The sequence below is a fragment of the Apaloderma vittatum genome, unplaced genomic scaffold (assembly GCF_000703405.1).
Source record: "Apaloderma vittatum isolate BGI_N311 unplaced genomic scaffold, ASM70340v1 scaffold9977, whole genome shotgun sequence".
NCBI classification, from domain to species: domain Eukaryota; kingdom Metazoa; phylum Chordata; class Aves; order Trogoniformes; family Trogonidae; genus Apaloderma; species Apaloderma vittatum.
In genome coordinates, this window is record NW_009727813.1 from 67,920 (window position 1) to 79,375 (window position 11,456).

At 40.9% G+C, this 11,456-nt stretch overlaps 1 protein-coding gene across 1 annotated transcript in view; it reads left to right on the plus strand.

Moving 5' to 3' along the window:
• The window catches only part of SULF1 (sulfatase 1), a 102,174-nt gene that overhangs the window by 51,824 nt on the left and 38,894 nt on the right, over positions 1 to 11,456 (plus strand). Inside the window, exons 6-7 of the mRNA XM_009873820.1 lie at positions 3,553 to 3,704; positions 5,689 to 5,858. Coding sequence (XP_009872122.1) covers positions 3,553 to 3,704; positions 5,689 to 5,858 — 322 coding nt within the window. The remainder of the gene's footprint in view (positions 1 to 3,552; positions 3,705 to 5,688; positions 5,859 to 11,456) is intronic.

Consider the following 11,456-nt stretch of genomic DNA (forward strand, 5'->3'; position numbering starts at 1 on the left):
CTACTGTGCTTTCATTTTACTCTGGCACTTGTCTTCAATCAGAGCGTGAAGAGCCAAACACTAACTACTGGCGCTGGGCTCCAGCTTTGACTCACTTACCCTGTCCTATACTCAGAAAATCCCACAGTGAAGGGACTGAACTCTTGTGTTTCAGTAAAAGCCTAGCTTTTCTCTTCATCTAATTACTCATATCCTCCTGAGCTTTTGACCAACAGACCACTCCTGGTTAAAACAATTTGGCAAATGTGATCCATTATCACAGCTACCACTGCTTCTACTTGTATTCGAGGCTTTGCTGTACGTTTGACATGGGAACTGCTTTATTCTCCAACAGGGGGAAACATCTATTTCTGCAAACTGTCACTCAAGGAACTGCTTAAAACTTGACAGCTCTGAGATTATTTTTATGATAAAACACTGAATCACTGGCAACACAAAGGTGAATGGTTCATGCTGTCAATCCAAAGTCTCATAACATATGCTGAAATATGGGGTTCAGGGTGGCAAAGGGGAGTTAACAAAGCGTTATTAAAGTTGGAAAATTAAGTAATCTAAAGCAAGGAAATTCCACGATGAATTGACCCCCACTGGCTCCAAGCCTCCTTTTCCTTTTCTAAATTCAGTTTATTTTTTCTCATCCCTGTGCCCCAGGTCATTTCATCTCTGCATTTTATTCTGGTGGCTTTCTCCCAGGTAATGCCTGAATATGGAAAGAGAGAGGAGAGAAGGAGAGAATCAAGCTGGCCATTCTATGTTTTAGTGCCAAAACTGAAACTGTGGGGACTTTCTCAGGTCTCTAAAGGAACACCCTATGGTGACATTAAACTGAGAAGCCGTAGTAAGTCTTTCTTGATCATCTGTCTGCTTTTCAGAGTCTGGCCATTATGAGAAAGATTTTCACAGCCACCTCTGTTATTTACAAAGGCATTGCATCAAAACCAAGAGACACTAGAGCTTCTCAAAGAAAAGTTTCCCAATGATTTTTAAATGGGCAAACCCATTTATTTTTCCCTAGCCTTTTTCTTGGAAATTGCTGTACTGTTTGAGTAAAATGTTCCATGGAGTAAACTCCAGCCTGAGTCATATAGTATGGAAACTATCATCACTAATGACTGAAGTTTGGCTAGTCTGTAAATAGCAGAGTTCAGGTCTCAGTATTAGTCAATCTTAATTATAGGTGGGGCTATCAAACCATCCTACATGATAAATTGCCATAGCTTCCACTTCACAGTTTGAAAGCCTCTGATCTTTGTGGGAGGCAGGTCAACAGAGAGTCCTTTACAGAGAAGTGCAGCTTGTGGATGTTCCCCAAGGTCACCCAGTAGGTGCTGGTGGATCTGTGATGGCATTCAGGAGGGCTGGCCTCAGATTTTCTTTGTCCTTGATTTTCCTTGTCTTGCTAATGCTTCTTCTCTCTTGGTCACACCGCTCTCCCATACTTTTCTTCACTGTTGTCTCTCTCTTACTTTTCTTCACCTTTTTCTCTTTCCCCGGCTTCCCTTCCCACAGTATTTCAGCCTTTACCCTTACACTTTCCCTGGACATCTGACTCCCTGAGAAGTTAACCCAGTTTGGCATCCTTAGAGGAGAGGTATGGTTTCCATTCCAGGAGGCAACTGTGCTGGGCATGTATTCCCTCCCCACAGTCACCCTTTTCACCTCAAGATTCTTGACATCTGATTGGCCTCAGGAAAAAAAAAGGAGAGAGGCTGAGTTATTTGCCTGGTGGCTGTGGGAGGAAGAGCTAGAAGCATGGTCTAGTGTCTGTATGGCTTGTTTATATGTTACATTCCACGTGGTATAGGAAAGTGACATTAGATATGACTGTAACCTCTGGTTAGTGATGTTTGGCAGTTATATGATTTGATTGCACCATATTTGTGTTGACTCAGGCAAGTCTTAATTATGACCGTTTTGATCCTTCCACAAGTTTTCCCAGGAAGTTCACCATGTCCACATCAATCAGATCTGAATTATTTAAGCCCTTCCACAAATGTGTTTTTCTGGTTAGATTGAATGCGTCTAGGTTGAATGTGAGGTTTTCCAAAGTGACTTCATTTCCTAGTAGGAAACGAGTATGGGGGTTTGTCGTGTGTCCCAAAGCTCAGCTAAGGAAGTGCCCAAGCAGGGCACCAGCTCTTGGTGGGCAGACCTGGCTGGCCAATCCAGGGCTTGCAGCAAGGGCAGGGGCTGCACAGCGTGAGGGGTGCAGTGAGGTGAACACCTATAGCCCAGAGGAGCTCTGTCCCTGGAAAGGGAAAGGTCTCTGTCGCTTCCTCCTCTGCAGTGATGTCTTATTTTCTGAGCAATTTGGGGAGTATCTTTGTGCTGACTGCTGGGGGCCTGGGCAGCAGAACTGCTGGCACAGGTGGTCCTCCAGGGCCTTGTAAACCTAAAGAAAATTAAAAATGTAAACAGTGAAGTTACTCAGGCACGGTGGTAACTTGCGTGTACTGAGCTGGTGCTAATAACCCAAGATGCAGGCATAGTCATGTGTTTTGTCACCGCACTTCCCAGGCAGCGGAAAAGCAGGACAGAGTCATCCAAACTGACTTTTTTGTGCAGGCCAAGGACCATATGCAAGCAGCTAAAGATCTTCCATAGCCATCTGTCCCTAGAAGCAATGAGGCTGCCTTTGCCAGGGTGCCATGCCAGCGTTAATCCTCCCTCCCAAAGCTAGTTGGCCGGCTTTGGGTGTCTGTCTATCTTTGGCAAAAGCGATTTACAACTCCCAGATAGCTGGGAGCTTACTGCATTGTGAGACTGTTTTTCTTTTTACTTCCTTCCAGAGGAATTGGCAGGAGCACCTGCAAACCCCCCTGGGCCCGACGGCAAGGGCTGAAAGTCTCAGTCTCAGTGGGTTTGACTCGTCAGCTGGAGCTAATGGGAAAAAAGTACACTTAGTTTGGCAGGCCAGGTAGAGATGCTTGACCTCCAAGTCTTTGTCTCTTTGTTAGTTTTGCCTTAGAGAGGCTGTGGCAGCAAAGCAGGGTGGAGATTCCCTCTTGCTCTACCCAAACATGGCCCAGTGGGATGGAGATCTGAACTTCCCAGACCTTTAATCAAACGTACAGATGTAGGCAGGTTACCAAGACGAAACTTTCAAAAGTCAGAAGCCAAGCTTAAAAACATCACAGAACTTGCTAAAACCCACAAGCTCTTTCTCAGGTGTTTCCTCTGGGCACTGACTTTTTATCCCATTTTCAAATGGAAACCGAGAGAAACATACTTATTCTAAAAAAAAATAATAATAAAAAAATGATAACAACTAAAACCTGAAAACATTTCATGTAAGCACTAGATTCCAAAAGATTAAGAAGAAAATCTGAAGTCACAAAAGGCTTTTAACTCTCATAAAAACTCTGGAAATACCTTATTTTAATTTCAAAGCCGTCTGAGGTATAAAGAGAACATTTCTGATAAAGAAACTCTGACTCATTCTAACACATTTTATCTTCATTCATGCATACATTTGACTCAGACTAAAAGACTTGGATTGCAAAGCTTCATGTGTGTGTGTATGTTTTGTTTTGTTTTTTTTTACCTTCACAGCTTTTTTTGGGAAATACCTCAATGAATACAATGGCAGCTACATCCCTCCTGGGTGGAGAGAGTGGGTTGGATTAGTGAAGAACTCTCGCTTCTATAATTACACCATTTCTCGCAATGGTAACAAAGAGAAGCATGGATTTGATTACGCAAAGGTATTTTCCAGACACATAAATGCCTCATCATTAATCCATATAAAAATAACCTTCAGATAATTGATTAACCAGATAATTAATTAATTAACCATCTACAACCAAGAAATTGAGATGTGATTTCTCTCCAGGGCATTTCAGATCAATTTCCACATGGAAAAAAGTTTCCAAGGGCTCTTCAGTGGAGCCTGGTGATTCCTCTCTCCCTCCCTCCCTTCTTCCCTGCTAGAAAGTGATGGTTTGGTGGCGGAAGCAAATAGTAAATAAAAGCCTTCCTCAAAACTGTTTGTTCCCCTTGCACTACCAAACTTTAAAGTTAACTGAGTGTTGACAGTTGCTACATACATAAGAAACCTTAGCTGATGTTGCTTTCCATTATATGCTGCACACCAAAAAAAGGGCTGTGTGTCTGTGGTGTCAGACTCAGGATACTGCTATGAGAATAGATAAGCACGAGAACACAGCCGTTGGAAAACTTCAGAGCTTGTTTGTGCTCTTGACAAAATTGAGGAAGTATGCCAAGGTGACCTGCCCACTGCAGGGAAGTTTCTCAGAAAGGCTTAGGAGAGCACTCTGCAGACTTTCCAGCCTGCAGAAAGCAATCTGGAATTTCCTCAGACTGTAGCTCAGGGAAGATGATACAGATGTTGCAGCTGTGGTTTCTGACCCATGTAATGAGATTTTGTTGGAAACTTGCAATGCCTGTTTCTGATTTCCCCACTCGTAGAAATTACATGATACTGATTGTATATTTATATAGAGGAAAAAAAAAGAAAATAAAGAATAATGGTTAGTTATACATTCCTTACACACCCTGCACATGTAGCTAGAATAAATAGGGAAATGGGAGGGGAGGGGATGCTTTGGGAAAGCAGTCATACAGACATTTCAACTAGAAATTATCACAAACCTGGTGCCTCGTGCTCATTACCCATTGTGGAAACCAAAGGTCACTCATGGCCTCTTCCATACCCTTGCAGGGACGGCAGCATCCAGGGCTACTGTGTGTGCTCTGAGTGTGCTACAGGAGAGGGGAAGGGGCAAGGGGGACAGGGAACGGGAGAGCAAGGAGGTCACAGCTGGTTGGCTTGTCCTAGCACTGACATGCGACACAGACCTTGTCCCTCAGGCTCTGCTTTTGCAGCTGTTCGGGGCCTCGAATCCACAACATATGATTAGTCATGCCTGGAAGTGCTTGAAATTACAAGCATTGTCTCAGCACTTTCTCAATGAAGCTCATACTAGACCTCCAGGCCAACAGTGAATACTCCAAGGTGGCAGGTGGTTTAATTTAAGTTTTTGTCTTTTTTTCCTAGTTCCATTTCCTCCCTTCCCCTTGTAGGCTTCCATTTGCCACCTTGGCTGTGGGTTAAGCCAGTTTATTAGCAAGTCACAACCTTAATCTCAGCAGCTGCACTGCTTAAAGTTGCACAATTAAATGAACAGAGCCTGCAGGAATTCAACTGCTCCCTGCATTCACATTTGTAATTTCTTTCACAAAGATTTTTGCATTCTGTTGCCTGTTGTAGCTTTTTTCTACTTTGTACACATGCAAAAGTATACTCTGAACAAAAAGCACGCAAGAAAAACAGCGTAAAAGTCAGCTTCTTGCTGTTAGGAGAGATTACTTTGTGAAAGTGTTTTATCAGTGAAATTCAAGGAATATATCTTTGTCAGTATAGTCTTTAATTTTAAATGTTACTTGGTGTTATACTACAAAATCTGGTATTCATAGTTATTTAATGCCTTCTGTTGTATTTGATTTGCAATATACTGTCGCATTTTATGTGGCATCATCTGCTTAAGAAAGTAATTACTCTCAGTCTCCCCTATGCTCCCTCAAATCATACATCTCTTTGATGGTATGCTTTTACTTCCTCATCTGAGCTTTAATGAGGACTTGAAAATAACATAATAACATGATACTATGTGATCTAATTAATCATGCACTTTGTAACTTTTGCTTTGTGTTAATCGTATGTTCCAGGACTACTTCACAGACCTAATCACTAATGAGAGCATTAATTACTTCAGAATGTCTAAGAGGATATATCCCCATAGGCCCATTATGATGGTCATCAGCCACGCTGCACCCCACGGCCCTGAGGATTCGGCACCGCAGTTCTCAGAGCTCTACCCCAACGCTTCACAGCATATGTAAGTTAAATTCACACCCTGACAGGCCCGCTCCTTTTATGTGCTTCTTGCAAGGTATTTGTTTATGGAGACATAGCAGGAATAGAGAGTTCAAATATGAGAAACTCTTAGTTACTGGTGAATGTTTGCTTGTTTCTTTTGCCATGCTTGCTCCTTTAGGGCAGGAGAGTGACAGCTCTGACCATTATTAGAGCAGAGCGAAGCTCTTTTCCTCCTGGCAAGTTGTGGGAGATTAAAAGGTCAGTATTTGGCTTTGTAAGGGCAGCCTCTTACAATACCCTGAAAATATGTAGACACAGGTCAGGATCTGTTGGAAAGATATTATTTCCTTCGTCTTCCTCAAAGATATGTGCTTCCTGGGCTCTGACTCACTGAATGCATTGAGAGTAAAAACAGCCTTTTGTAGCTTTCAAATGTACAAGATTTGTTCATAGACTAGATGCTGGCAGATTCCAGGAAGTAGCCTATTAGACTGCATTTTTAAATAGCATGCTTAATTTTTTCTGGTGATTACATCATAATAAAAAGAAAAGAACTCTTCATTTTGCTTCTAGAACGTAAACCAGCTCCAGGTAAAATTATAAATATTGTCCCAGATTGCACATCTTGCTCTATATCTTGAATATTCTGGGCCCTTTTCGTGATAGTGAAGTGTTATGGAAACTTTCCATTGCCCTTCTGTCTACCATAGGCATGTAGACCTCTCTTCTCATATGTGCTTTAAAATGTTTTTGCACCTCTTTCAACATAGAAAAAAAAATAAATTTAGCTAGAATGTACATTGATTTAGACTCTGAAAATGGTGAAGAATCAGCTTCATCACATGGTGGAAAAGCTCCATGGTCTACAGATTGCATTTTGGACACTCTGCTGTAGCTCACAGGCAGGAATGTTTTTGGCAGTTAGGTCTGAAAGGAGTAGCATTTACTGCATAAGCTGCATCCGTCACTAGCTGGGGCCTGAAACAGATTTGTTGTTCATGACATATGGTTAAATATTTGTTACTTAGCATTTTTTTATGTTCTCATTGGCTGCTACTTTCTAGATATGCCACTTTCACTGACTTTACATTCTTAACTATATTTTCCTTATCCTATTTTCTCAGTTATCCCACATTCCTGAGACTAGACCTTGCAAGTAATGCAAAGCGGTCAGCAATCCTTTTTAGTTATTTAGACATTCAGGGTCATTTCTACCTGTATACAGAAGTGATGAGATTGAGATTTTAATTTGCAAATACTCACTTGAAACTGTTCTCAGGTAATCATCCTGAAGAATTATTATTGCCTTTTTACGTCCTAGCGGCAAAATAAGACAGACACGAACACATAAAATCTGTCATATGGGGTTGTATGAAAGTACTAACTCAGTATCCTGAATAATGTGCTTCAGCAGAAAGCAGCAGGAAATGTTTAGGGAGTTAAAAAAAACCTTAAAAACAACAAAACCCCCACAAAATTAAAAAAAAGTGTTAAAATTAAAAAACCAAGAGAGACTCTTTTTCCTTGTTTTTCCAGCTTCTGAAAATCACTAGTTTAGGTGAAGCATCCAGGCCACTGTGCTCCATTCTCTTTGCATCTGTCTTATCTCTTTCTGAACTTTGGTGGCAGCCCCACCATCCTGTGGTGACAAGTTCCACAGTGTCACCCCATGCGTCGGGGACAAAGGATTGCCTTTGCTTTCCTTCTAAACTTGGAGTTTGCTCGCTCCGCTGCTGTGCCCTACTTCCTATCTTGTGAGGAACAATCAATGGTCACTACATCAAATTTAATGGACCTCTCTCGTGTCTTCTTTCAATCACCCCTTTTCATTGCAAGAGTTATATCTATTTGTTCTCGCACTTTTCAACAGATTGCTTCCCGTTTAGTGGCACAGATTGCCTGGCCTCAGGCAAGCCATCCTGTCTGCTGGGGGGCTATCCATCATACAGGAAGGCAGGATTCAAACTGTTTCCGCTTAGCTGTAGGGACCATGTCTGGAAGAAAAGCACTGAATCATTGTATATCACTCTACCTCTCCTCAGGCCAAAGCAACTCATTTTAGCCTCCATGCTCAGTGTCCTCTGATAAAAGAAGGCTTGTAGGAACTTGCATTGTTTTATCATTCTCCTGACATTTTCTACCGTTTGATGTTTTCAGCCTACTTGTTTTCTGGCTCATGCTTCTAGAGTTAATGGATTAGTTAGTCTCAGAAATGTTAACCGTCTCTCCACCGTATACAGGATGCATGTTAGCTGCGAAGATCAAGCAAATTCATCTGTTCACAGGCTTAGTTTCATTTGAGAACTTGTGTAAATTAATTTTTATTTGTGTGGATTCACAGGATCTACCTTGCTCTGCTAGACCGCTTGTGAGATAGCCCAGAATATGAGACTCAGTTGTGCTTCTTCTTGTCTTCTTGTGTTGCTGATTTTTTGGCAACCTTCCTGCTAAGAGGTTCTTTTTCTGGTGACCTCAAGAAATCCTTGCTGGGTTGTTATGTATTTCTTATTGCACTGACTGACTGCATGTGTTAGAGTTCAGTCTGCAGACTAAGATATGAGAGAAAATGAAGATAAACTGCCAATTTGGGTGGCTGAAGCCTCCGAATAACTGACTTCTCTAGCAAAAATATTAGTAACATCCTCTAAAATATATAAGAAGTTCAGTTCACACAGAAATACTCAGTCTTCGCTGTGAAAACAGCACAAGAACAATAAAATGCCTCCTGCCAAGGTTTGTGTAATTTGAACGTTTAACCCTTAGGTTTTCTTCCTTGGTGGTCAAGCACCATTTGAATCTCTTTCTTTCTGACCTTGGGTGAGAGCCATCCGACCTTGGATTTTGTTTTTAAAAATGTAGTTGCTATATCATGTTACTGTAACGCCTACCTCCAACAAAGAAGGGAAATCAGGTCAAAAGCTGCTCGCTGGCTTTACAAACTGAGATGGAAGGTTATACCTACAAACCAAGGATTAAGATAGCCTGTCAACCACATGTGAGAGGAAGTTTTGCTTAAAAGGACAGCAGCCAAAACAGACCCTTAAATTACATGACATATCTTTGCTTTTAAAGTACTTGTCATTTGATTGAAATACTGACTTTATAAATTATTTAAAAAAAACCCCACGAACCAAAAGTTCATGAAAAAGAAGTTTTCCACTTGAATATATGAAGAGGGGAGCAGCTACAGCAGGAAATACTCCAGTTTAGGGAGAGTTCTGCCCTCAAATGTGAGCATCTGTTTGTCTTATTTCCCCACTTAACAGCACGGAAAGGAGAAAATCAAATTAATGCAGCAACAAAGTTAATAAGATTTATGCAAAACTCAGCAAAGCCAAAATGAAAAGGAAGAATTAGATACCATCATTATCTTACATCCTGTCCTCCGCAGCACAAACAGCCTGCTGGAGTGGCATGGAAAGTCTTACAGGGACAAAAGGTAATGATGTGTACCCTGTTTAATCATTAATTTTAAGTAATCTCTGTTAATTCTCATTAGCTCCAGCTTAACACGGAACACAGACTGTATCATACTGGAAGCAGCAGACGCTCTCTATTGTTTTTAAACATCCTCCCACTCTCTCACATCTCCTCTCCTTAAAATATGTCCTATTTCTGACATCTAAAAACATTTCTGAAAGTTTATGCTGGCTGCTACCACCATAATGAGTGATATATTTTCTGAAAATAAATCATACTAATGCACACACTCCAGCTATTCCCAGAAGTTATTTCTGTGGCAGAAAATGAGACTGGAGAAGATGAACTAGATGAATGCAATACGTAGAACTTTGCTGTAATAATGAACATCGTCTGCTGGGAAGCAGGATTGCAAGACCATTGGAAATGCTGGTGTTAAATATGAAGTTCTGACACAGGAGATGGCTCTCTGTGTGTCCCTGGCAGCCATCAGACAGCTGAGCAGGAAAGCTCTGACTCAAAGGATGCTCTAATGAAAGCCCGAATTCTCAGTTATGATCAGGGTCTCTGGCACTTCAACTTCCCTTTACTTTCCAGTGTGAACCAGTCTTAGGGGAACTGTGAAAAAGACCCAAGCTGTTTATAAGCTGTGAAGTAAGCAAGCATGAGAAGCAAAAATCTGCAGGAGGTAAGTTTCTGAAAAATGCAAAAAAAAAAAAAGGAAATCTGCAACACTGCTGGCTGTGCCAAGTTAAAGATCCGAGGGCTGGCAGGAGGACCAAGAGCCAGATTTTATGGCTACCTGGAAGAAATCCTATTGCCAGGCTAAATATCATAGCAGGATCAGCAAGAAGTGGTACCTTGAAAGAGATCAGAAAGCTTCCCAAAGTGATGTCAGAAGAGGTAGGTGATATGAAAGGTGGAGACTTAAATTTCCATTTAGAGATAACCTGAAGAGTGCTGAATGACCAGGTCTGGTGGCGGCAGCGTGTTTGCAGTAGCGAAGCATGAAGAGCAATGCTGCTGCACCTCCTGATCCCTAGAGCAGTCTTGACTGTGAATTTAGGGTATGAGACGGCTGCATTCGAGGTGTCTTCTGGTCACTGAGGCCAGTTACAGTGCTATTTCTTGTAACATGCACACTTACCCATTAGAGTGGGCTCATCTGTTTGCATCAATAATAAATCTTGACGTGTCAGTGTCTTGCCACTGCTGGTTTGAGGCCTTCTTGGACTCCTGACTTAGAGATAAATAATCAAAACCAACACATACGTGATTGCTAGTGTGACTTTAAACAGGACTAGAATAAATAGTGTGATATAGAAATGTGACAAGATTCAACTTACCCAGTTAACTTCTGCAGCAGCAAGAAATAATTTTTCTTGAAATAAAAAGCTGTTAGATTTAGCAGGTCACAACTTCTCTTTTCTTCTTTATTCTGAAATGCAACAGTTGTGTAACACTTCAGGAGTGAAACTTTCATATCTCACATCTCTAGATATATAAATATCCCTAGGTTTAAAAAAATCCCCTTTTCAAAGGCAGCAAAAGTAAAATCATAGTCATAGAATCATTATAGTTGGAGCCAGAACGGTGAAATTCAACTTCACGTTAATACTGACCATGCCACTGGTCATGTTTGTGGTTTTGTGGGTTTTTTTCAGTTTTGCCTAGAAACTAGGCTTTCTCCTTTCTGAGAACAGTGTTTAAACCTGGAAGTCTACTTTCCCTGGAAACAAAAGATTTGCTTCCTTTAGTTATTTACTCTTTTTCTGGAGAAACATGATCGCTTAAGCGGTTTGCTAATCATATTTTGAAGAGTAATATAGGTGTTAATTTTGTAGATAAACTGTTCATTTTTCACAGTGAGTTTTACCATAGGTTTTATTTTAAAATGTTGTTGACTTTTATTTTTATGAAACTAAAGTGTTCATGGGGCGTATGAGTACTGTATTATTTTTACTAACTATAGGATTCCTAATCCAAACAGATTAGCCAAACACTCTTGGGATAAAAACCCTCAAGAACTCTATGGAATTATTAACAATCAAAATTTTTAGGCAATACTTTTGTGAACCTAATTTTCTTTTGCTGGATAAAAACAGGAGGAGATTAGGAGACCATAAATAGAGACAAACACAGATTTTCAGCATGAGCAATTGAACAAATGTTTGTAAATATGCTTGTTTCTTTCCCT